Source organism: Vanellus vanellus (assembly GCF_965231255.1).
Source record: "Vanellus vanellus genome assembly, chromosome: 5".
Lineage (NCBI taxonomy): Eukaryota > Metazoa > Chordata > Aves > Charadriiformes > Charadriidae > Vanellus > Vanellus vanellus.
Window position 1 is genome coordinate 27,952,243 of NC_138910.1, and position 27,098 is coordinate 27,979,340.

General features: G+C 40.7%; 1 protein-coding gene across 1 annotated transcript in view; it reads left to right on the forward strand.

Annotated features, from left to right (window-relative positions):
* Positions 1-709: 709 nt before the first annotated feature.
* Positions 710-27,098, forward strand: part of ITGA4 (integrin subunit alpha 4) — a gene marked incomplete at its 5' end in the record, with an annotated part of 40,277 nt that continues 13,888 nt past the window's right edge. Inside the window, 15 exons of the mRNA XM_082484449.1 lie at positions 710-894; positions 1,003-1,124; positions 7,966-8,072; positions 8,171-8,300; positions 9,642-9,709; positions 10,387-10,516; positions 13,907-13,992; positions 14,327-14,386; positions 14,479-14,616; positions 15,630-15,741; positions 18,826-18,920; positions 19,276-19,366; positions 20,787-20,832; positions 21,213-21,367; positions 23,364-23,518. Of these exons, the coding sequence (XP_082340575.1) occupies positions 710-894; positions 1,003-1,124; positions 7,966-8,072; positions 8,171-8,300; positions 9,642-9,709; positions 10,387-10,516; positions 13,907-13,992; positions 14,327-14,386; positions 14,479-14,616; positions 15,630-15,741; positions 18,826-18,920; positions 19,276-19,366; positions 20,787-20,832; positions 21,213-21,367; positions 23,364-23,518 (1,680 nt within the window). The remainder of the gene's footprint in view (positions 895-1,002; positions 1,125-7,965; positions 8,073-8,170; positions 8,301-9,641; positions 9,710-10,386; positions 10,517-13,906; positions 13,993-14,326; positions 14,387-14,478; positions 14,617-15,629; positions 15,742-18,825; positions 18,921-19,275; positions 19,367-20,786; positions 20,833-21,212; positions 21,368-23,363; positions 23,519-27,098) is intronic.

Consider the following 27,098-nt stretch of genomic DNA (forward strand, 5'->3'; position numbering starts at 1 on the left):
ACGCAAGCCTCGCCACACACTTTCCCTCACAGAAGACGGCCCCGCGCTTGGCGGGAGGTCCCCGCCTGGTGCTCAGGGGAGATGGGCTCCGGGAGCAGCAGCACCAACAAACAGAACCAACCGGGCCTGGGGGCTCCGAGGGCAGGTGGGGCCGGAGAGGCTGTTTTTCGGGGAAGCCTGCCGGCTCTCCCTTCCCCTCTGCCGCCGCCTCTTCCAGGCCGCCCCGGCGGCTCTCCCGCGCCGCCCTCCGGGCAGGTGTCCCGGGGCGGAGGTGAGCTGAGGTGATCCGACCCCCCCTCGCTGTCCCGCCGGGGGCGGGGGTCGGCACGGCCGCGTCCCACAGGGCTGTGCCCCGCCCGGGGATACGGGGTCCTGGGGGGCCGTGTCCCCCTTCCGCAGCACCCCCGTGGGGGCGGACGGGGCGGGGAGAAACCCGACCCCCGCCGCCTGGGAAGGGAGAGGGGCCGCCGCTGCGCGGGAGGAGGCGGCGCGGCCGAGCGACTCCCCCATCCGGGAGGGGACACCCCCCACGCCGGGGCTGCGGGGAGGCCGCCCGGCCCGGCCCGGCTCGGCTCGGCCCGCCGGTAGCAGAGGCGGCGCAGGGAGCGGGTTGCCGGGGCAGGGCAAGGGCGGGGGCGCGGCGCTGCCCTCTCGCCGAGCGGGGGAGCGGAGCGAGGCGGGAAAGCCGGCGCCGGGGCCGGCCGGAGCCATGCGGAGCTACGGGAGGATAAGGGGGGCCGCGGGCTGGGCCGCCCCGCTGCTCCTGCTGTGGCAGTGGCTGCCGACGGCGCGGCCCTACAACCTGGACACCCAGCACCCGCTGCTCTTCCGGGGGGGCAACGGGACCCTCTTCGGGTACTCGGTTCTCTTGCACGGCCACGGCGAGGAGAGATGGTGAGTCCCCGGCTGGGCCGCCCCCGCGGGGGCCCGTTCCACCCGTCGCGCCTTCCCCCTTCTCAGCCCCCTCACGCTGCCGTCTCTCCCCCCCCCCTTCCCCCGCAGGCTGGTGGTGGGCGCCCCCCGGGCCAGCTGGCCCGCCAACGTCTCGGTGGCCAACCCCGGGGCCATTTTCCGGTGCCGGATCGGGAGGAACCCCCGCGGGCGGTGCGAGCAGCTCCAGCTGGGTGAGTCGGCGGCGGGGCGCGGGCGGGGAGACCCCCGGCGCTGGGCCGCGGAGGGACCGAGGGATAGAGAACGGGGCCGGGACCAGGGCCGGGGCCGGGCGGGAGGGAGGGCCGTCCCCAACGGCGGCGGGACGGGACGGGACGGTTCGGGACGGGACCGTCCGGTCTGTGCCCTGCTCGCCTTGAAGGCTGCGGGTGGTTTCTCCTGGGTCCTCGCCAGATTAAACGAGTGTCTGCCTCTCGCTGTCGTCGTCCCCCCCCCCCCCCCAGACAGAAAGAGATGCACCAAAATTTGATTTACATAAGTCGCGAGTGACAGCGCCCGTTCCCGGAGTTTTCTCTCGCAGCTTTCCGCACCCAGTTCAAAAGCCGCCGGAGAGTTTCGGTCTGTCTCTCGTACTTCGCCTCCGAAAGCTCGTTCGGCTTTCAGAGCAGGGGGCGAATGTCACTAGCTCGGAGGAGGGGTGTGTGGGGGGTGTAGAAGTATGTGCCTAAATCGTTTTTTCTTCTGCAAAGCCTTCCCTCCGTAGAAGTCAACCTTAAGTAACTCTGAACCAAAGTCTGAACCACATGGGTTCTCCCTGCTTGCAGATTTGTTGAGAAATTGAATTTCAGGGGAAGAAAGCTATTTTTGACTGAATCAATTTTCCCAGCTTCTGCTTTTGACCTAACTCCTCTCTACCTCCCTGGTCCCCGTGCTTGGGAGATGTAACTGGATGCGCTTATCCAACTTCCAAGTGCTTGATACTTGTTAAAAAGAAGACTTCGCTGTGAATCTGCATGAGCTGCTTTGGGCTCTGGTCTTGTCCCCCTTGCACACAGTGCCGTTCATTCTATCCTTATGCTATGCGTAGAAGGCTTCCTGAACTTTGTGTCCTGCTGTGACTGAGACTGTCCGATCCGTTAAAGCTATGAGCTTGCCGCCCAGTAAGGATAAGCGCGGGAAAGGGTTTTCAAAATATTTGAAACCAATGAAAGCGATAGTGCACCATGAACTGATGGGCTTTCAGGGCAGAACGTGGCATTCTGTGACAGAAATATTAAAACTATTATTTCTATACACATCTATGCATAATGCTTAGAACTGATGGGTTCTATCGATTTTTTTTCTACAGATAGAAATAAGAGTTATTTTTTGCAACAGAGCTACAAAAACCTAAGATACTTCAGTGGTGCTTTACTTGTAGCCACATAAGGAGAAGAAAAGCAGTTGCTTGTAGAAAGAACTGCAATTAAATTTATTCCAGCCCAAGTAGGTTTTTTTTTCTTTTTTCTTTTTCTTTTTTTTGAGTAATTTCATTCCAGTATTAGTTCTATTGAAAAATAATGTATATCAAAAACCTTTTTTTTCCAACTGCTCGTTTGTAAGAGGAGGCTTGCCTAAGTCAAAGAAACCAACTAAAGTGGTGAAATAGCATACGCAAAGAGGCAATAAACTCCTACTCCTGTGTTGGAGGTAAAAATAGGCCTTCACTGCGTGGGGGAAGGAAAGGAGAGGAAGGGTAGAAAGTTTCAGGTTCTTTGAAAACTACATACATCTGCAGTACTTCTCGACTTACTCATTTAGCCAGTGGGGAAACAGAAGCTCTAACAACGTAACCTGATGGGCTTTTCCTCAGTAGCTTAGGGGCTTCAAATGAAATGATGCAACAGGTGAATGAAAATGTTTATGTGGTTCCAAAGGCTTAATTTAACACAGCTTCTGTTCACAGGTTTAGAGGCTACAGGTTACACAATGATGTTTACTTTCTTGTCCTGCATTTTTAAAATAGGGTGATACCACAAGAGATCTTTGCAAAATATTTGTTTCCCTTAGTGTTATATGGCTTCTTTACATCACTAAGGTACGTCTAAAGTATTTCTGAAGTTAAGTAGATGCTGAAAAGAAGTGCTCTAGTGTAAAAACATGTCAGTGAGGTCAATGAAGAAGCCAAAGGCGGCTGTGGTGCATGGGATGTAAATGAAGTAGGATAGTATCTGAGGTTTGTTAAGCCTCTGCCATCCTGCCGAGCAGTCACAGAAATACACAAGGGAACTTGCAATTGCAAAGCTGAACTTAATTATCTCTTGTCTAACTCATTCAGGCTGTCAGCAACTTTTGGACATAATGGTTTTATCGATGCTGTGTCTTTCAGTCAGTGACCTTCTTGTTCTTCTGCTTGGATTCTTGCCAGTGACAAGTTTGGGTTCCGATCTTGTAGAGGAGGGTAATTTCCTTTGTAAAATGTGTAGGGATATATTACATTGCTGGGACAGGCAAACTGAGAGATAGCTATTTCTGTCTTTCACTTGAATTCACATTTCTTTCAGTAAAAGAATCTTTGACGTAGTAAGTTTCTGAGGCATAGAAATGTAGAGGTAACAACAGGCAATAGAACTGGGTTTCTACGAATGTTGGGCCTCTGTAATAAATGGGTGTGAATTACTTAGAGACATAAATATGTTAAAACACTTTGTTGCTATTTTTCACTGAAGTAGCCTTGAAACTGGCATAACTAATTAATGAAGGATTCATCCACAATTAGGAAGCCTCTGATCACACAAAATTGCTGTTGTATTTTTTATGTCACACATTCCTATCTGCTTCCTCAGTAGTGAAAGAGGTGGTGGGAATAGTCCTGTGCTGCAATCATCCCAGCATCTGGAAATAACTAATCCAGGCATACGTTAGAGAATTTTAATGTTGTGCAAGGTGTTGCAGGGGCTTGGGCTGGTTTAAGAGTCGAGAGGAGCCATGAGATACACTACCATGAGACGGACTAGCAAATCTCTGTCTTCCCAGTGCCTCACTGGCACTTTTAAATTTCTCTCTGATTGCTGAACAGAGGAGTAATGTTTTAAGAGTTTCTTTTTGAGTTCTGGTACTTCTGCCAATGGTGTCAAGTGTTCTAGACTGCTGATTTATTTGGTTTTTGGAGTATCTTTAAACAATGACATAGTAGATGCAGAGGCTTGTAATCAAGCTCTAGGCACAAATACAAAACACAATGCTTCAGGTTTATTATTTGGAGCACTAAGTGTCCCTCTTCTAGCAGTCTTCTAGTCTTTTGAATTTCAGGACCTTGCCCACATCAGTTTGGGGTAATCATAAATTATTGCAGAGAAACTTGCACAAAGTTCTTTAGATGTTTTGACCTATTACATTTTGGGCTTGCAAAACATTACAGAACATCTTCAAGAGAATTGCTCTCAGATTTGAAACAGGGTGATACATTGGCTAAAAATACAGGAAACAATTTATAAAATTTGCCATTCAGTTTCAAAAAAAAAAAAGAAGTTTTAATTGCAAGTGTACCCAGTAAATTCAGTGCATATTGTTTTAATATAAGGCCAGAAAGCTCTGCCTGCAGTTTCAGCCTTCCACCCTTCTTTTAAGTCCGTTACAATTAACCTATGAACAAATTGCCCTCTAGCTCCCCCAGCTGAATCGTTACAATGGAAAAGCGAACAGTTAATGGTTTTCCCCAAAAGGCTGAACTGTATTTTTTCAACTTTGATTTCAGTTTGCCTTTGGTAGTTTGGCTTTTTGATCTCGCTTGCATTGCTCATACCCTGCCAAGTGATCTCCTCTGAAATAGCCATACTGTTCCAAGGAAGACGGGACCTTCTGGATCTAGGTCTGTTACAGAGTTATGGAAGCAGCTGGCACTTAACTAAAATGTTTTCGGTAGAAGTGGTTTGAGAGATCTAAGAGGGATAAAACCTGTCAAATCTGTGAAAAGAGAAAAGATTGCCCTGGATGAATGAAAAAAGAGTCTGGTGGGACCCGGGTGTCTAGGAGCAGGGTATCAGAAGGCTTGTCATCTTTGCAGTAGACTTCATAGTTTTAATCAATTAGCAATAGGGCCAGAGGAGTTCTGGGAAGATAAAAAGGGTCATGGGAGGCTGCTGGGCATGGAAAGCACTGGAGCAAGTTATATAAAACTGGTTTCTCAGACGACATGGCAAACATCTGTATTAAAGTCCTTGAGGCCAAAGCTAGAAGTGGCTTTATAAGTTGTGACCTTATTTATATGCGATTGCGCTGTTTGTGTGGATGCGTGCAGTGGGGATTATAGCAGAAGTGTATCTTCCAGCTGTGTAATGTACACAGGCTGGGCAATTACTTATCTCTCAGTGACTTTATGACAGCGCGTGCTCGTTTTCCCTGAGGCAACCAAGCTGCCATGTCCTCTTGAGCTTATGCAGTGCTGCTCTGTTGCTTGTGCAGAATACAGCATTTTCTCTTCTCATTCAATAAAGCTTTTATAATGTCGTACCCTGAGCAGGGGCTCATCACGGTATCTGGGATCTCAAGCTCACACTTCTCTCACCCACAAGGGCCCATAATTTCCAAGGCGGGTGAGCACTTGCCAGTCAGAGAAAGAGAGGAGACATAAGATAGCAGGTCAGCAGAGTGCCAAAGTGCCTGAATCAAGAACGTATGCTGGAGCCAAGGAAAAGGGGAATACAATCCAATGAGCATGAAGGAATGGTGGTGCTTTTTCTTGGTGTGGACCTCTGAAATAGGCACAGGAATGAAGCACTGAGACGAGCAAAACTTCCTCTTATCTCTTACATCATCATTATGGTCTTGTTTGACTTACTGATAGAAAGTCTCAGAAAGCCTCTTGAGATCTAAATTTATGACACTGGTCTTCTCCACTTCATCCATTTCCTGCAAATCTACATACACTATAGACCAAGTCTCAGGTAAGTCATTGTTATAAAAGGATGGAAAGCATTGCTAGAAGGGAGTTATGGAAGTGCCTTTTCTGATTTAAAGGAGGATTAATTCTTACATGTGGGAGTGTAGTGGAATTTGTTTTCTGAGGTGATTTCAATCCGATTAACGTGCTCCATAATTTATGCAAACCATGGAAATGTCTCCCTTAGGAGGTGAGGAGTTCCAAAATTAAAGTCCAAAACTAAATTCCAAACTTGTGTTTGAAAATGGTATATATTCAGTACATGGAAGTTCATGTCACTGACATTAGCCAGGTAGGAGAATTCGGAAGTTTATTGCTTGAACCTCAGTAACTGACAACCTGCAGAAAAATCAACTTCTTTTTAATACGTTTCTAAAGTAAGGCATTTTACTTTGTGCTTGTCTTGGAGCAAGAGCCCATATGTTGTTAATTACCATTCTTCAGGTGATCTACAGGAATTACTAAACTATAGTAACATAAAATCTTTTGGCCCAAAGACAATTGAATGTGATGTTACTGTGAGTCCTAAGGTTGACTCCTGCTTACTTGGGCATTGCATACTATTTCCTTGATGTTTTAGGGAAAGGCACATGGGGGAGGAAGTGGTAACGAAGAGATGAAGGAGGGTCAGATGCCTCTTGACCCTGTGAAGGTGGTTGTTTTTGGAAGACGGCAGTTGTGGTGTTCAGGGTGCGTTGTCCTCTGTGCAGTATGGTGAGGGGTTCCTGTCTGGACTACTCTGGTCTGTCCATTGGAGCAGGGAGAAAACGTGATGTTTGAAAAAAAAAGTAGGAGAGCTAGTATAGAAGTAGAAGAAATTAGGGTTCCAGCAGTTTCTTCAAACAAATGTTAATTGCTAGGCCTGTCACAAAACAGTAGGGAACAACCTCTAAAATAAGGATGGTGGTTGGGTTTTATTCCTAGAATGCTTCTCCTTACATTTTCTTACTGTGTAATAAAAATTTATCTTGATTCCATTAATCTGGTATTTTCTCTCAAAAAGTCCGTGATACCCTAGGTATAAAATCATTCAAGCCAGTGTTGGTTGTGAGACTGTATGTAGCAAAGCCCACAGTCATTCATCTTTCTTCAGGCTACTAAATACACAAGGTGTATCCCTTTATTCTGTTTCCATATTTAATCAATATTGTGCAGTTGTATGTCCTGTAAAAAGAATTCAACAAGTCCACTAAGTTAGGAGTGTATTTATTTAAACTCCAATACATTGGACAGTAATAAATTTCAGCTCTGGCGCAAGCAGAGTTGGGGGGGGGGGGATTGATTTATGTGTTTTCCCCTCAAACCGTGTCCCCATCTGCATGGGTACTCTGTGATCTGTACTGACACCCTTTTCTGGGTAACTAACTGCTTCAATAATTTGGTTAATGCTTATTCAAACAAACATCTGACAAATGAAAATCTCATTTTATGTAACTTAGAATACTTTTAAATGTGTAGCTTCTTCTTACCGTGGGTACCACTACTGCTTTCTAGAAGAAAGCAAATATTTGCTAACTTGGCAATACTGTAGCCTTTTGGGGGAGTTAGACGAAATTTCACTATGTTCTCCAAGGTTTTAAAAATTAGCTGTCCTTAAGAACAAAACCAAAGAGCTACTGCTAAATAATTGCAACAGTGCAAGGAGTACACAGGATATGCATACATAATGATCTGGCATCCCCAGTAGAGAGTGCAGTTACACACCCTTTATTTGATAGCTATTTGAAGTAGAGATCATTTTAAGGTCTGCTACCAGTAGACACGTAGTTTGAGAGATGCTGGGTTTTGGCTAGAGTTTAGGTAGCACTCATGGGTATTACTTGTGTTTCTTATGAACTTAAAAAGCCAGCCCTTCACCAGAGTGAGTCTAATGTCACTTTCTGTCTTAATTTCAAGAAAGATGGAGAAGCCAATCCTCACTGCCGAACTATTGTGTTCAGAACCAGTACGCTCCCTTTGGCTACGTGTAGCCGTACCTTTGTTCAAGAAGAAAGCGAAAAGTCTACATGGCATATGTAAGACAGAGACAGAGGTCAGGTCCACCAAACCTGAGTTATTGCAGTCTCCCTGTAGGGTTCTTGGGTGCTTCTGTGACTCACCGTGTGGCCCTTCATCTTGTCCCTCTGTTCAGAGCATTTGTCTTTGTGTCCTAGGCAATCCCAGAGGAGAACGCTGTGGGAAGACTTGTTTGGAAGAGCGTGATAATCAGTGGCTGGGTGTCAGCTTATCGAGGCAGCCAAAAGAAAATGGATCTATCGTTGTATGTATTAACCACTGGAGCTGCGTGTCAGTTTGTCAGACTGCCTTCATCTTTCTTATGCTTCTGTATCAAACATCATGTTTGTTTTTTATCCATAGGCTTGTGGACATAGATGGAAAAATGTCTTTTACACAAAAAATGAACACAAGCTCCCATATGGTATTTGTTTTGCTGTCTCTTCTGATTTTCGAACTGAACTGAGCAGATCAATACGCCCATGCTATATAGGTAAGGGGAATGCTTGGGTTCTTTCTAGGGAAGGGTAAGATACATAATTGCATGGTGCGGAGTTTGTGAAGAGCCTGCGTTGCTTTGAGCAGGCTTTCTGCAGCCAAAGGTTTGAAGATTGAGTGCTGATGATACAAGCCCAACTTGTGACGTAAATTTGTTAACAAGATGTTTATCACTTCAAAGAAAAGCTGCTTTCAACAGGCAAAAAATTTGTTTAAGTAGGGCATCAGAATACTTGCTCCTTGCACTGAATCACTGAAGGATGTGTGCTTCTCAAAAATAGGCCAGTAGAGGACATCCTTCCTTTACTCTGTCATTGGCTTCCTCTGCTCAGGAGAGTGCCTCAAAGCAGAGCAGCAGCAATGCCTGCAAGTGATTGTTGCCGTCCGCTCCTTAGCCTTTGATACAAAGCTGCTGTGGTCCCTTGACACAGTGCGTGTCCTTGTTCCTTACTTACCTCCTGCCTAGGCTACTGCTGTGGTGCAAGACCTTCAGTTGTCCTTCTTCAGAGGACTGCGGGAACAGAATAAGAGTCAAGACCTGAAGCTCCCAACAAGTCCATCCCTGCCTTCCCTTTCATACCTGCCTCCCATCCAGGAGAACGGTCCCATGACCCTGCCCCTTGCCAATGCAAGGAAGAGCTGACAATCTGGCTTTTCCATGCAGACCAATAGAGTAACGCCATCGAAACATCCCGCTGCTGGCTTCGGAGACTGTTACGAGCATTGGTGAAATGATTTTATCTTCAGTGACTTTTTAACTGAACAAATCTGAGGATGAGATGAAGGGAGCCCTGAAGGGAGGCAGGTAGCAAAGAAAAGCAGGAAAACAGAGCTGGGAGAGTTGGACATAAAGACAATTGTGAAGGATGATAGATACCAATATGTCTAAGATAGCTGTAACATAAGCCCTTCAGAGCACTGGGGAGTGCAAATCAGGGCAACTCCTATCGAGATACATAAGCCTGTCAGTCAGATTACACTTGAATTATAGAGGGTCGTAGAGAAGAGTTAAGCTTATCTGGCTGTGCTGCTCAAACTATTTGTGCTGTTTCATTCATAGAACAATTGAAAAAGTATAGCCTTTAAAGTCACAAGATTTCAAAGGAAGCTGTGATCAAGATACATAGTGCTTTGAGTTTGTTTCAATACTATATTGAAGCTAAAGGCTGTACAGTGGAAACAAGTGTTTTCAGTTTTATTACAGAGCCGAAAACCAATGTTGGTTTTTTTTGTTTTGTTTTTTTTTCAACTTGTCTCAACTTCTGTTGAAGACCTGGTAACAAATTCTGAAACTACATGCTTCTCATCCTTTTTAATATTTCTTGCCCATTCCCAGATCACGTGCGAAAGTTTGGAGAAAACCATGGGTCGTGCCAGGCTGGAATGTCTAGTTTTTACATTGAGGTGTGTATTAAAGATACCAAACTTCTCTCTCTATATATGTATTCTTACATATATGTATACATACTTAAAAGTGTATATGTAAATGCAAACATTAACACTGTCATCTTCTTGTGAGAGGGAAAAATCAGACTTCTCCCATTTCTTTTTAATTGAGTCTTGATAAGACTTGCATGATAGTTCCTAACTAATATTTTACTTTTTATTCCCAAAATTACTTTTACACCTGACTAAATCCAAAATTACTTTTCCTCTGGGAAAAGAGCATGAATATAACAGAGTATGAAGTTTTATTATTCTCTTTAAAATAATCTGTTTGAGGTAATGTTAACACTAAGAACACTCATCTTCTTGCTTTAGAGTAATATTCTGTATTATTTAATCTCCATTTCACCTTAAGATTATGATTTCTAAAAAACTCTTTTGAAAAGAGAATATCCTGTTTGTTACTTTCTTTTAAGTTGTTCACAGCTCAAAGTTTTTAATAACCATATTTTTAGAAAGCCTGAAAAACCTTGTCTGTGATCTAGTGGTAGTCCCCCTGGTACTGAGCCAGATGTATCTCCAGTAGCATTTCACTGAGTTCACAGGAGATCCAAGTAAAAGCATTTGACTTGTTTTGCTTCTCTTCATGACTATTTAAATATGAATAACATGGTTTTGTTTTGGTTTTGTTTTAGGACTTAATTATAATGGGAGCCCCTGGATCATTTTATTGGACTGGTTCTGTTTTTGTATACAATACAACTGCAAATACAATCGATGCTTATACAGATTCAAATAACCAAGTGAAATTTGGCAGCTATCTAGGTACTTTAAAATATTTAATATTTTGCAAAAATATAAGTCAAAGAATTAGCTAAATCGCTGATCTTGAAATGAGTGCAGCGCATTTATCAAATGCTTCTTTATTAATCCCAGCAGCAACAGATCTAAATATGTGTTCCGAGTTTGTTAATTATTGTTTAATTATAAGGCTTCCCCTTTATTCTTTTTACATGGAAGCTTCTCATACATTGGATTTCTGGTTTTATCATCTCTCCACTGAGTTTCTATCATTTCTTGATTTAGAAGTTAGAAGCTTCTGGTTAGCAATGGTTTGCACTTCACTATGAAGTCTGGAATGCCGCCGAGGGCTTTCATAGCAAAAGATAATGATTTCACATATAACAGAAATATGAAAAGTTAGTTACAGTGAAAGCTGCAAAGAAACAAGTCTTAATTGCATTGTCAGTAAGGGGGAGTATGCTATGATCTTAAGAGACAGACTTGCCTCCAATCGTGATTTCTTTTTTTTTTTCTTTTTCTTTCTTTCTTTTATTCCAACCTTATCTTGGCCTGGGTACATGGGAAGGCAAACCTTATGTACAAATGTCTGCAAAGAAAGCCAAGTTGCTCCTACTCACGTACCTATATACAAGTAATTAGCTGGATTTAGTGCTAGGGGTTTATGCCAGAAACATGACCAGCTTCAGTTTTCTCACTACACACTCAGAAAAGCTCATCTGTCCTTCCTGAACTCCCGAGCAAGAAAGTTTTTGCCTGTGACCATTGGTTTTTGCATTTTCCCATTCGTAGATCCGGTTCACATGGATAAACATTTCCTGTTTCTGATTTCACGCTTTTGACACTAGGAAGCAGGCACAGGTTATGAAATAACTGTTGTGAAATACAAAGTGGCTAACACTTCAGAACTCAGTACAGAGCCTTGCAAAGGCTGCAGCTGGGCTCTGTGGGAAAGTCAAGCAAAAGAGATGCTGGGTAAAAGGCAATCAGATACCCACATCGCTATGGTTAACCAGTAATGTTCCTAACCTTTCATAGGGCATATGAAAAGCTTCAGAGAATGCTTGCTCCAGCTTTCCAGTAACAATCAGCAGAAAAAGCGTTGCCCTTGTCTGAGGAAAAAAGCTCATTCCAGATTTCTGCTCCTACAACTACAAGGGGGAGAATTTCTGTAATGAATGAGTCAAGTCATTGATAGCCAAAAGCCAGATACAGGCAAACCGGTAAAAGCTTGCATAAGGACTGTGCTGGGGAGGGTGCAGGGAAAGCCTTCCTGCACGTGTGGTTTCTCCTAGTTCCCTTGTCCAGCCGGGTCCTGAGATCAGCTGGAGTTTGCTTCACAAACGCTTCTGCAGTGACCTGGTGCAACCGTAACAGCCAGCACGCTGGCTTGGCACAGCCTTGTGTCCTCTAAACTTGTGCTTTCTACGGGGAAGTGAAGTAAGGGACCATTGGCTCATCTCTGTGTCTCTACAGTATTAGCTTTGATAAACTTTACATTTTGCATTGTTCCATGCTACTTAAACCTCTACTTTGTTCCCTCTTAATAATACATAATGTGGTTGAAAGAACGTAAAGGTACCTTCCTTCACTTCCCTCAGCTTCTGTTCTGTCCCATCTTTTGCATTGTTTAAGGCCAAAACCTATTTAGCATTAATTCTGTCACCAAGATTTTTATTTTTTTTTAAGACTGAGTTTGCCTCTCCCTTAAATAATGAACAAAAATATCCTTGCCAAGTGGTGGAAGTATATTGTGACCACAAGCAATTCAAGCTCATGACTAGACATAATTGTCTGCTTATGTTATCCTCCTCCTGGCAGGAACTGAGAAGTTGGCTTCTTGATTTATACTTTTCATTAAACTGTCAAAGTGTAATAATTAACAAATCAGAGTTTGCAGGAAGAGTGTGCAAAAGTATCGTAACATTTTCCATAAATTGGAAGAAACAAAGTTGTTTAAGTACCAGACAATTAAAAGAAGGAAGGAAGTTAGAAAGAGAAGCTGGTAATGCATAATGTTTGGCGGTATTTCCTTGACTACTTCAGAGTATCTTGGACATTAATAACTGACTTCTTTGAAAGGCATTAGATAAATAAGTCAGTCTTTTGAATCAGCTGGGCCTGATGAAAGAGTAAGCATAGGTGCTTAACAAACTGCCTTAAAGAAATCACAAAGTAATAGATAGTTTCTTTCAGGAACCTGAGAACAGCAAATGACATTTCAGAAAACTGTAGTGATGGTAAAGAGGAGAGAATTCTGGGGTTGGAAATAAAATTTCATTTAACTATGCCTTTACATTTAAAGAGATGATTATGTGAAACCCCCCTGCCAAATGTTTTAATACCAAACATGAGGACTTTCTGATTACTATACTTTTAGTGTGTTTGGGTTTTGGGGGTTTGTTGTGTTTTTGGTTTTTTTGGGGGGGGGGGTGTTAGAAAAACAAGCAAACAAACAAGCAAAACCAACCCCACAAAACCCAAACCCCAAATTTATTAGAATTACCAATGTTTACGCTTCAGCAAAACCAGAATAACTAGAAAATAAAAATCAGAGGAGGTAAATTAAAGTTCATCTACTTAAGCTTAATTTTTTCTTGAATAAGTAAAAACTAGGTGTTGATCTGTTGGCCTTTAAATGATAAATTGCCTTGTGTACCTCTTTCAGCTTAAAATATGAAGAGAAAAAGCTGGCTTATTGAGAACTTGAGTATAACAGTTATCTTCACAGATGAAAGATTGAAGGCTTATTCTCATCTGATCCAAGATGATTTTTCCATTTTCTCTGTATGCTGTGAAAATCAACAGTTATTCAGTAAATGCAGGAGTAGCAGAATATGTTAACTGTCTTCCCTGCTTCAACTTCGCCATCATGTATTTTGGAAAGAGTAAGGATGGCTTGTGTAGCTACAGATTAAGGTGTTAGCCTTCAGTTTGCAATTCTGTGGCTGGATGTCTGCACCAAAATATGGTCCTGTTTGTTAAGAGCTGTTACAGCAGTAGTCGAAGAGTAACAGTTGAATCAAGCGTTTTCACGTTGCACTCTATGGACATTTGATCATTTTTATTTGTATTACAGTATGGCCTCACTGAACAATTGTAGAATATGCATTAACAGAAAGTGTTTGCAATTTATTTTACTGGCTTTTAAAGTATGACAGGTAGTTGAGATCCTGTAAAGAAATGAGTGTTTCTGACACTTGTTTCTGTTCGCTGGAACTTAGTGTTTGTATTGACCTTTTGCTTATTTTTCAAAATTTTTCATTTCTGTTTTCATTGCTAACTTGCATGAGGTCTGAATGTCAGACTCACAATAATTTGTGGTGTTGACAGCTTTTATACGTCATGCTCCCATTTTTATTTTTTTTTTTATATAGCACTTCTAGTATTGAATAGTGCATTTCTAATTTACAGGATACTCTGTTGGAGCTGGACATTTTCTGACATCAGCCAGTGTAGAAGTAGTTGGAGGGGCACCCCAACAGGAGCAGACTGGTAAAGTAAGAGATTGTCTATAATACTGGTTTGAAGAATATACCTCCATGTACCCACCCATGATTTTCCAATTTAGATTAATATATTAATGACAAATATCAGATATGTATGATTTCTCATGGGGAGAAAAGTCAAAGAAGGAATGAGGGAAGATAGTCTGGATAGCATTGCTGTGAACTATGGTGTTAAAGAAAGGTACAGACAAGAAATAGTAAATAGCTGTACCTTGTGATACTGTGTTGCTTTACTTATTTTCCAGCACACGCTGTAGAGAAAGCACTGGAAAGTATTTCGGATTACTGTTTGCTGAACTCCGCTTGTATTTTCTTTCTGTTTCAGGCATACATTTTTAGCATTGAGAAGCAACTAAATATTCTATTTGAACTAAGGGGTAAAAAGGTAAATCTTTCATACTACTTTTTTGCACCTTAGAACTTCTAGCATGTCTTGATCAAAATTCAAAGATAATGTGATTTCTTGTTTGCACACAGCTTGGTTCTTACTTTGGAGCTGCAGTTTGTGCTGTGGACCTGAATTCAGATGGCCTCTCAGACTTGCTCGTTGGTGCTCCAATGCAAAGTACCATCAGAGAAGAAGGAAGAGTTTATGTCTATATTAATTCAGGTTCTGTAAGTATTTTCTCTTAAAAACACATGGTCATTCTAGTATAACAAGCTAAGAAGAAAAGATTTCCTCTCTCTTACCATACAGTATTTCGGGATATAGGAAAAAGAGCTCTAGAGTTGCAATGACCATCCCATCAGGACTGTGTAGCCCAACTGCAAAGGGTAGCTGTATAAACTAACGCATTGTTACTTAGGCTATTGTTAGAACTGAGGACAGACTGGTTTTGTTTCAGAGTAACTTCAGGTGGTGACAGCCTGCCACTACAGCCTCTTTGCAGCTCTCCTCCCTTACCGTGCTTGCCACTGAACTGGCATGTGAAGAGCAACTTACTTAGCACTTCAGAAACAAACAAGGAGTGAAAAATTTGTGTGCGGTTAGTGGTACAAGTCAGGAAAGAGACTGGTAGTCCTCAATATGGCAAATAAAGTAACCGGACAGATCGTACATTAGAATTAGCTTCCTTTTATTCTTTTTGGGGATCAGAAGTGAAAATATAATCACTGGGTTTTGTGTGCTTTTGAATTTGTCTGGCTTTGTAAATTTTATCTTCGTATCTTATTTCCCTTCCTCTCCACACTGATACATATTTATTCTCTTAGGCTTGCAGTTAACATTTTCTTAACATGTTTTCCTCACAGAGAACTAAGTCACTCTGGGATACCTACAACTAACTAAGGCACACAAAATAGCTCTGAAGCAACTACTGTTTACTACCTTTTTAGCAAATGGTTTTCACAGAGCAGTAAGCCTCTGTGTTCTGATATAAGCTTGCTGCTGTTTCCAGATGTTTGCTGTGGGAACACATTGCTGTTCTCTTCCTTAAAGAACAACTTTCTTACTCTTTATTATTCTTATACTACGTACTGTTAAATATCTTTGATAATGCCTACTTCTGCACCGAGGAGTTCAGTAGGATTATAATATTGGCATCCAAGGCAGTTTTAACATTTTGAGTCATATTCCAGGTCACCTTAAGAGGCTCTGTTAATGTGCCATTGACTCTGTTTTTCTTCAGGAGGCAAAGATGGTAGAACTGAACATAGAGCTCAGTGGGAGTGACTCATATGCAGCCAGGTTTGGAGAGTCCATAGCCAATCTAGGAGACATTGATAACGATGGTTTTGAAGGTAAGTATATAAAGAAAACCCATTGGGTTTAATTCTCCCTGAGCAGTGGACTGTCATAATAAACATGAGTATTATGAAAGTCTGAAAAAACTTTCAATTAATGACTTGACCCTTCTTTTCTGATTTGAAATATAGCTGTTCTGTGGTTATTGATATGTAATACCAAGAGATTAGGTTCTGTCGCTTTAAGAAAGAGCATGAGCATGATAACATAACCTGTAACTTTGGGTACTGAACCTCAAGTGGAATCCCTAATCTTGTTTTAGACATGGGAGACAATGGTTGGGGAACAATTTGGCAATTTTGTAACATCATGAATAAAAATTACACATTGAGTCAAGATCTGCTTCTGTGCCACCAATAGGAAGTACTAAACACATGGGGATATCGAAAACAATCTGGGAGACTGTTGTGGGACTACTTCCCACTCAAGTCCTCGGATAACTCATGAATTGCCTAGCATGGGCTCCCTAGTGGGGATCGGACAGAGAACACAGGGAAGGACTTCGATGGCCATGCCCTGACAGTGAATTCACAACATTAACGGAGCTCTGAGGGAGCTTTTTATTCCTGTTGTCTATACAGGAGGATCTGTTTCAGGCACTTAAAGTTAGATGCCTAAACAGAAACTGAGAATATCCTTCTTTCCTTCCTCACCGCCCAGACTGAAACACCCTCTCGGTATACAATGAGCTATGGGCTGAAATTGCCATTGATGGGTTCGGGTGGAAGCTGCTCAGAGGGCAGAGAGATTCAATTTCCAGACTTGTGTTTAACTTCTGTAATAAGCATAAAAGTCATAGACATTGAAAAGTTAATACCACGTGACGGTTATAGATAAAAGGTATTTTGGTTACAGAAAACAGATGAAAGGATGTAAGATGTGTTAAAACATCTAGAATGACTCATGGCCACCTACTTCCCTTCTGCTTCCAGTCAGGCTGCCTAAAATGTATTTGCTACAGAAAGCCCCATGGTCTACTGCTTTCACCTTTTTTTTCTTCCAAGACCATTCACTAGCTGTTTGGGTAGCCTGCAAAAACACAGCCGACTGGGAGGCCTCCAGCTAGACTGAAGACAAGCAGAGGGGACCTGGCTCAGTGGCTTCATTCATCTTGTCGTGGTTTCAAACAAATAGGAATGTACAGTGTTCCTGTCTGAAAAACTGGCATGTGCTCCCCTCCAGCAGAAGGGCAGGCACAATAGGCTGCATAGGGACAGGATAAAAATACAACAGGCATTTTCTACTGTTCAGAAATTTATAAACGTTTTAATTTTTTTCATCATCAAAACTTGGACTATATGCAGGGAGCTAATATCCTTTGTGCAAAAACTGTCAGCTTTTTCTGGGCTGTATCTTTACCAGGTCCACATCTTTCTTCACGCTTCAGAATTACCCTTTTTATTTGCAGTTACTGTCCAGGGTTCTCCTTTCACTCTTCCCTTTGTCTTGTGTACTTGGTCCTGTTCTGTAACCTGCAAAGCTTGGAATAGTCATTCTCTTATCTGGTCTCCTTTTCCTTAAAGTAGTTGTCTTCCCCCCCCACAGCTCTCATTTGGTACCTGTTCCTCAAACTCTTGTTAAATTTAGTTTCTCCTGGTTTGCATTACCTTCACAATTTTATACACAAGTTTCAGTTTTTGCCCCAAAATATTTTCAAACTGCAAAGGAGAACTGTATCCAAATGTAGGGCTGGGGAGCAGAGAAGTAAAATCAAATTAATAGCAGCATAGCAAAGTAGATGTATGACATGCAATGTAATGTAAAATGGGCATCCTAAAACTGCAGGGGGAGGAGGAGCAAACAAGTGGATTAGCTTTTGAAGGGAGCAAAAATGTTGAAAAGAAAAAGTGTAGGCAATATTGAGAGTGGCAGTAGGAGAAGCAATTTTGTAAGAAAAACAGCTGGAAGCAAAATATAAAGAGAAATTGGGTGTTAGAAACCATTTGTCTGTAGTAAGTAATAAAAAAGCACAGCAGAGCCAACTTCTTCAATGATCTAAACCATCAGTATCAGCCCTGTGAAGATAATGGTGTGCGTGTTGGTGTAGAATCTAACCTCCTCAAGAACATATGTGTAATTTTAATTAACACAACTTGGCTGTCCTATTTTAATCTCACCAGTAGAAAGACATAGCACATTTTGTGTGTTTTAGTCACCAAAGTATGGATTCAATCAATATGGATTCAATCAGAGAATTGTTCAGTAAAACCAGATTGTCAGAGCTTTGCTTTTCTTGTGATTTTTGGTTTGGTACAGCATACAGCGTTTCCGATTTGCAGATAATTCAGTTTTGCTTATTTGTCAATGAGCGTTCACAATTATTAATTTATATTAGTGAATTTCAAGATTATGTAAATCCTCTCCCCCTCTACTTTTTGGTTAAAAACCTCTGGCTATTTGAATCGCAGGGCGTTTTGGTAAGGGCTCTGTTGAGAGCGGGTGGGTGGGTGGGTTGGTTGGTTTGTTTATGTGTCACCACACACCCTTCTGGGTTTAAATCATCTAGGCATAAAACATATCCCTTTGTACAAACCAGCTACCTTTATTTCCTTGTTAAGTGCCTGTTCAAGCCTGTTATCAGCTGTTAAGGGCATTTCATAGAAAAATAAATGCTTCATTTCAGGCAGCGGAATAAGAGTACTTCTTGGTGTTTCAGTGATTTAATCCATGTGGGTATAGCAGACTGCGGAGTTCAGGAAAATCATCATAATTCCATGAAAACAAGGCTTTTTTTTTTTTTTGCTTTTTTTTTTTTATTTCCTTAAAGACCATGATTATTTTGGCTGTTCTCCATGATAACCTCTTAAGGGCAAAATTCAGCGTTGGTAGGAACAGACTTTGTCTGGAACAAAATGGCTATATTTGTCCCAGAAACATAGTACATGGTACTTAAGGTGGAGTCAGATTACTGAGCTGGTCTGTATTGTTTCCATTTGCTTTATATCGATCTTCAGCACTTCTTTTGAATTCAGTCAAATAAATTTGGTCTGGCATTGCACACATGGTGATTTGGATTTCTTTAACTCTTCCTTCTTCATGTTTCCTAGTCAACTGATTATTGCTAAATTGTTTTTCCACAGATGTAGCAATTGGGGCTCCACAAGAAGATAACCTAAAAGGGGTTATTTATATATATAATGGCAGGGAAGATGGAATAACACCATCGTTTTCACAGGTATGCTTTTTCAATGAAAAATAATCAATCCAGAAAGACCTTAAGTTTAAATTTGTGGGGGTTTTCCCTTCATTTAACACTCAGACTTTCTGAGGTGCTGTAAAAGACTTCAGAAATTTTTTACATAGTCTATGGTTTCCAGTCATAATATGACTTATAACAGAAAAATAAATTGTTGTAGAGGCCTCAGACAGGGTTTATGGGATATAACATTTGCAGTAATTGAGGAATATTACTTTCAGAGGTATACTTTCACAGGTAAGCATTTGTGCCCACATTTTTCACTGGATATTGTAACTCAAAGATTAGCTTTCCAATAATAATTTTCTCTTCTGTTTTTTTTTTTCCTCCTCAGAGAATACAAGGACATCAAATCAGTAATTCTTTGAGCATGTTTGGACAATCCATAGCAAGTGGCATTGATGCAGATAACAATGGTTATCAAGGTGAATTAAACAACTTTGTTTATTTTTCATTTTTAAGAGTAGAGATTCATAGGGAACAACCCTACAGCACTACTTGTTACTCTTAACAGAAGCAAAACCTGCTTTTTTATTAAGATGACATGTCACACGTTGCATTTTGTGAGAAGGAAAGAAAAAAAAGGAAGTAAAGCTGAGGCCAAGCAGTCAGTTTTCACGGTCATCTAGCTATTAATTAAGGACTGAGAATGATGGAATAGTAAGATCATAGTGCACAAGAGGAAGAAATATGTAATTTTTATTTTTATGCCAGCCATTTCATCTGCTAATGTCACAATAAGGTAGTTTGGGCACTGGAAGCACATTTGTTGTACAGACTAGTGCGCTAAGCTAAAAATCTTGCTGGTCTTCACATAGTCTGGATTTTGCCAGGAGTCGCTGAGCTCCGTGTCTCTCAGTCTGTGAGAACAATACACTAAAACTTGAGTCAGCGCTCACGGCATTGGATTAAGACTGTTGTGGAGTTCTTGTAGGCATGACACACAAGTGCTAATTCGGTGTAAAACAATTTAGCTGGTTCCAAGTATGTACTCGTTGTTTTATACATATTGGCAAAATATTTTGACATTATGCAAGTAAGCATTATATCAGGTCAGGTATTGCCTGTCATGCTCCTGTGGGTGTAAAAGCATAAAGTTATCCTGAACTGCATGTTCTGTGCTCTGGCTGTGTCAACAGAAAAGTTACCCAGGTTAATTTGTAATGGTGGGCTAAGAGGTAGTGTACAGTGACACTACAGAGGTCATCTGCTGTCAGGTCACCTGTTATTTACTGATTTGGGGGTCACATCCTCAGACCCTTATGTCCCTTAGGCTCATCTCACAGTTCACTTTTGCTGCCTCGTTTGAGAGGTATATATACTGCGTGTATTCCTTTCCTTATTGCATGAATAGTTTTCAGTTAGTTTGGAATAAATTAAATATTTTTTTCTATCTATCTCTATGCATAACTTCATACATATGCTATGTATAGTTATATATATAACTGAATTGTTTATGTATATGTGTGTGCATATAGCAACATTGAATATTTGGATTAAAAAGAAGGCAAGTACCTCTTATTTAGCTAAATTGTCCTTCAGTATCAGCCACTTAACATGACTAGAAATCAAATCATCACATTACCAATACCTACCTGGAAGTCCAGCAAATTAGTGTGCAGCGTTAATGGACAGTGGACAAGTATTTGAGGAATCATCTTCTAGCTGGAGGAGAACACCTTTGAATGTTAGCATATGCCTTCTAATAAATAAAGGGCAAATGGTGTTTTAATGCTGACAAAAAGGTGAATATGCTATAGAATACTTGTACCTGAGAAGTAATTCCTGTTGACAAATGATGCTTATTGATCTATTTTTTTTTTATTTTTTTTTTTTTTTGTACAGATGTAGCAGTTGGTGCATTTCTCTCTGATTCTGCTGTGGTGCTGAGGTGAGATTGCTACATTTCAGTGCTTTTAAAGACCATACAATTTAACTGTATTTTTTAATGCAATTTAATAAAACTCAGTAGTATATTTTAACCTGATATTCTTATTGGTGTCTTGAACTTCAGTCATTAGGCTCTAGAATGCTCTACAACTGAAATGTTTAAGTAAACACCTTGGCGAAAAAGAAAACATCATTCTGAAACTTCTTGAGGCAAGAAGTAATGTGCATACAACTATTTGGATTCTGAAAAATACAGACAGCTTAAAAAATTATAATTATAAAATATAAAAATAGATTCTGTTAGAGATCATTAGATTCTGCAGAGCTTCTGTAAGCTATTTCTGAAGTGTTTTGTGAACACTAACTCTTTTTTATTCTTAGAACAAAACCAGTGATAATTGTTGAAGCTTCTTTAAAACACCCTAATTCAATAAATCGAACTAATTTAAACTGCATGGAAAATGACCAGCCTGCCATCTGTATGAATTTGAAGATATGCTTTACTTATACAGGACGAGAGGTACCTGGTTATATTGGTAAGCTACTAGGAAAAAATTCCAGTATATGTATTAATTTTAAATACACCTATTTACAGCATAATGCTATTGGTATTTAGTGGACCATTAGTCCGAGTTCAGTATAAAACGAAAAATTAAAAACATGGATACCATTTTTATCTAATAACCACCCTATAACACTGAGCCATTACACTTTTATTCAATTTAGAGTAACAGCACGCCCTTACTAGGACTACTGGAGTTATATGGCCTAGAAGAGGTAGTGATGTTAAAAAGGTGAGGTGCTGTGAGGATGAAGGTAGAATTCCAAGTCTCTATTGCATCAATGATGTAATCTAAAGTTTTGATGGCAACTGGCTTAGACAAGCAAAGAGTAATTTTTAGCTAGCTAGCTAGGTTGTGGCGCTCTAGAGTTCAGCTGGGACTGTGCATAATCATTTAGTAATATTTTCACATGGGTTTTGCAGCAGTACTAAAACAGTACCGTCATAGATAGGCTAATTCTGGTGCCTGAGTTAACTTACCTAACAGTGGCGTGATTAGTTCATGCTTTTGAACCACATTGTAATGTTGCCATTTCAGATGGTCCCTTGCATAGCACCACAGTAACTAGATCCGTCATTTTGATCGGTTTTTGAATGAGACTGTATGCCGTTAGGCTTCCCAAAGAAATTGAGTGCCCTTATTCTGTGAACACTTTCTTTTACATAGTTGCCCAGGGACCATATTCTGTTTTGCATAGGGCCCAACAGGAGTGTCTGTTAAATCTGTCTGAACTTTCCACATGCAAACGTCTGGGCTGTTGTTTTGCAATTAAGTAGGGAATTAATGATGGGTGAATGTCTTTTTCTTAATGTAGAATCAAATGGATTATTCAGCATGATATTCAGATGTCCTCTAAAATCAGTCCTTCCAGACATGGACCAAACCGTACAGGACAGCTGTAGGATGCAGTCCTCCGCTTGGCAATAGAGAAAAGACATTCCCTTCATAAAGCAGCTCAAGCACCTGATCGTACCATTATGGAACGTTACATGAAAGAGGGAGAGTCCCATCAACATCACTTGTATTATATTTTAAACATTTAATATTACAGCATTACTTGTATTCTATTTTATATAATGAATATTTTGCTTTTGGCAAAAACTGGTATTGCTTGAAGCAGTATATAATGGAGGGAATATTCATGGTGAACTTATTTTAAATAATGTACTGTCTAAATTTGACCGTATTGCCTGGGTCCTTTTAACCTACTTGTCACATGCTATTTGTAAACTGCAAACAGCCCTGCAAATACATGGTATATAAAATTAAATTGTGTAAATCTTCTGTATGAGAATACACAATATCCTTTAGGAACAAGTTACAGAGAACACATCCAACAATGAACTGCAAAGTTTCCAGTTCAGATCTTTTGAAATTTATATTTGTTGTGAAAGATGAGCAGTCAGACTGGATTACCCTCGCTGGATTTGGACATTAGACTTTTCTGCTTAAATAGAGAAGACTAGAGGAAATTGTAGATATCCTAACTCAACTTTTGGCAGAGATTAAGAAGTGATAGATCAGTAATGCTCTGAAACATATTTTCAATCCGTTAACATAGCAATTCATGCTAACTTGAATAGAAAAAACTGTGAAGTTAAACAATATTTCTCAGTGTCTGTTGGCTTATCTGTGCGTTGAAATTTAATGGCAGACCCATAAGTAACTGAAGCAGGTTTTCTTTAAATAGATTCTGGTAGAAAACTATAAATGTAACTTGACAAAACTATCCCTGATGTAAAAGTATGTATCAGGGATCAGTCATGATGTAATGAATTTTCAGAGCACTAGAAGCTTTCGTTAGATAAAGGATTTATGTGAGAGAATTTTTAAGTGGAGCATTTCAGAATGGATATTATGGAACATACTTAAGAAAGTGAGTCAGAAGATGTAATTTCTATCATAAATTCATGGAAATTATAACACAGTGTTTTTATAACTTCTCTTTTTCCTGGGTTTTATTTTGCAGTACTGCTTTATAATCTGAGTGTTGATGTGAACAGAAAAGTGGATACACAAGCAAGATTTTATTTTTCCTCCAATGGAACATCTGATACAATCTCAGGAAATGTAAAGATTTACAGCAAGAATACTGCCTGCAAAGACCATCCAGCATTTATGAGGGTAATGTAATTTTCAATTTATATTGCCCTGTAAATCCTTAGTTCTCCTTTGAAAAGCACACCTGCTGCAAAAGAACCTATTTTGTTTAAAATTGCATCATATCATTTTGGAATTAAAATATTTGTGTTCGTAACTTCCACAGTTAATACATTTTAATTCTGATGCTTTCTCAGCTTTCTGTGGGAAAGCTACTGGGTCTGCCATCTCTTACGTCACTGAGAATGTGCGTAATAATAATAATAATCACAGTGATGAAGTAGGACATGAGCATTCTTGACATTTTTTCACCCTTTCTTATGGATGACAGATCATAGATTGAGGCCGGTTTGAACCAAAAGGATATGGTACCACATAGATTTTCTTCTGAACATTTCTGATGGAACTTTTGTATGTACTCCTTAATGGAAAATCTTTAAACTTGTAATTACCCAGAGAAAACATTTATTATGGTTTTTTATTTGTAATTATTTCAAAGAACACATGTGTGGTCTTGCTCTCCTTTTTACTGTGAGTAGATGAGGTAGACTCACCTGATAAGAAAAGAACCCGTTCCTGATCCATAGGAAGTGAAATTAAGATGATTACTAGAAGAGAGCCTGGAGTTCAAGGTTTATAGTGTGGTCTGTTTTGTGAATTTGTTGCAAGGAGCCAAAAGCTAGCAGGGCATGAAGAAAAACACTTGCTTGGAATCTTTTGATATTTTTCCCGCAAGGAATGCGGCACTCGCCAAGGGAGATACTCAGAGAATCAAGAGGTGGAAGCAGGGTAGGAAGAGCACTCGTGAGAGTTTTATGAATTAATCTAGAGCTGAACAATATGAAAAATGTGTACTGTGCTGACAAAGTGATCTCTCTACTCCTCTGCTCACACAAGTGAAGCCTGCACAGATATGTCTTTCTCCTGGACGTATCAACTTGAATCCTGGAGCAAGATTAGTAGTGAACATGGTTACAGTTCTCTGTTTGTGAAGGTGTAAAGGCAAGAAGAAATCTGCTGGTAGAAGAGCTTCAGAGGAGAAGCCACAGACGTAGTAGTGCTACCAGGGCAAGTGGGCATTCAGCAGGAGGCTGTTGGAGACTGCAAGCTGTCAGCTAGCCAAGGAGGCCTGTACCAACACCAGTAAAAGCGGTGGTACCGGCTACTCAGCAGGAGCAAGTTGGCTGTTGGTTTCTCCAGAAGCAGAGTTTGATCCAACAGCAAACATCCTTTGAAACTGAGGATGGTACTGACTTGGAAATAAGTTAGCAAGAACCTGGTCAGAAAGATCCTAACTGCAATAGTAGTCTCAAAGACACCGTTGCCCTGGAGGAAATGAACTGTCGTACTCATGCTAGATGTGTCCTTCTGAAGGATGAATGAGGGACCTCTCTTGAAAGTAAAGCCAACTGTTATCAGGACAAGGATATAACATTTTTAAGGCTGTTCACTGAACAAGAAAGAATAAAAGTGATTCGGTCTATCAAACATCTTAGAAGCTTGCCTATTCCAACAAAAATTTTGGAGAATAAATTGGAAGAACTTGAAGTCCTAAACCACAGTCAAACAATAAAAACTAGCAGACACAGAGGAACCATGTTTTATTAACTCAAAAAAAACAGATTTTATAGAATCATGGAATGATTTGGGTTGGAAGAGACCTTAAGGATCATCTAGTTCCAACCACCCTGCCAGGGGCAGGGACACCTCCCACTAGACCAGGTTGCTCAAAGCCCCATCCAGCCTGGCCTTGAACACCTCCAGGAATGGGGCATCCATGAGTCCTCTGGGGAAATTTGTCAGGTGTGTCACCTTTAGTGAAGCCATGTTGGCTGTCATCAGTTAGCTCCTTATTTTCCGTGTGCCTTAGCATAGTTTCCAGGAGGATCTGCTTCACGATCTTGCCGGGTGCAGAGGTGAGACTGACCGTTTTGTAGTTTCCCAGGTCTTCCTTTTTTCTCTTTTCAAAAATGGGGGGTATGTTTCCCCTTTTCCAGTCAGTGGGAACTTCCCCGAACTGCTATGACTTCTCAAATATGATGCATGGTGGCTTAGCAACTTCATCTGCCAGTTCCTCGACTTATCTCCTGTAAGACCTTAGATAAGGGGGAAGAGAATTCTTTAAAGAAATACTAAGGACAGGGAATATTTAGATGTAAGGGGAGACAAGGGTAATAAAATAATGGACTGGTTTCCCTAGCCTTTTCTTTAAAATCCTCATGGATTTTTAAAGGTCAATTCTGTGACCTTTTGAAACAGTCATCTATTAGGATGACTAGTACAGTTGATCCTGCACAGAGGCTGGGAAATAGACAGCTACAAAAATCCTGCAGGGAGGAGTCTTCCATGTATTTTTCTTCTTTCTTGCTTTTACTTCTTTTTTGTTTATGACACCATTAGAAGCCAATTCTTCACGATAAAGCTTCAGGGTAGAAAGGAAAGCTTATGCTATCCACTGGAAAGTTGCCCAGTTGCATCTCAACTGGTAGTTGCACCTAAGTGAATGTTACTTACAGAAGCAATGGCAAATTGCCATGTCTAAGAGTTTTGTAAGCTAAGAGAGATCTGACTGACAGCTGACCTTGTACAGATTGCTGTACCAGCATCAGCAGGTATTTGTGTAGGAGGGAGGATAGGATTTGGCTCATCACTTCCTATAGTCTATCATTAGTACTTTTCCTCCATATAATTCAATTTTCTTTTTAATTCTTAATTAATAGCATTATAAGCATCTCCTTCCACCCACTGAGGTTTCTGTACTTGCACGAAGCTCCTAAAGTTAAGTAAGTGTGAATGTCTGTCAAGTACAGTCCTTGCAAGAGACGATGTACGTTTTATGTATTTTGAGTAAAGACTAATTAATAGCTAATTAGTATAATGGAAGTAATATAAAGCAGATGCAGAGAAGACCTTGTGGAAAATTATTATGAATTAGATAATATGCGATTTGGCCAAAGCAAGCTTGCAGATAAGAATTAAAGCAGTGGCCGTGTGGAGGGACAATCAGTGCCTGTCTATCTCCTACACTTAGGGAGTAATTTAATCAGTTTAGCTATTGTTAGTACTCGGGGCTTCAAGCTGTTCAGTTTTCACAAGTAGGTAGTTTGGGCTCTGATCTGCAACATTCCTACACAGTCAAAGCTTCATGTACAAATTGGTCATTTATTTATTGAGGAGTTTAATCTTGTTAATACAGAATAGGAAATCAAGAGGCAGAAAAATAACATGCAGTCATGACCTGATTTAGTGGTACTGTGGGAGAACTCCTTTTGATTTCATATGGAAATATCCATGGGTTTTGTCTGGCATTATCCCACTGGTTAACTTTCTCCATTTAGCCAACTTTTGCCTAGTTTTCTATTTGGGCAGTACAGCATTTCATAGGTGCATAAGGCAGTATTATTGACAGAAATAGGTTCGCTATTCAATAAGACTTCTTTTAATATAAGAATCTTCCATTCTGAAATGCCTGATGCGGTCATAGAATCATAGAATCAGTGAGGTTGGAAGGGACCTTTAAGATCATCAAGTCCAACCATTAACCTACCCTGATAAAAAACACCACCACTCCTAAACCATGTCCCTAAGCACCTCATCTACCCTT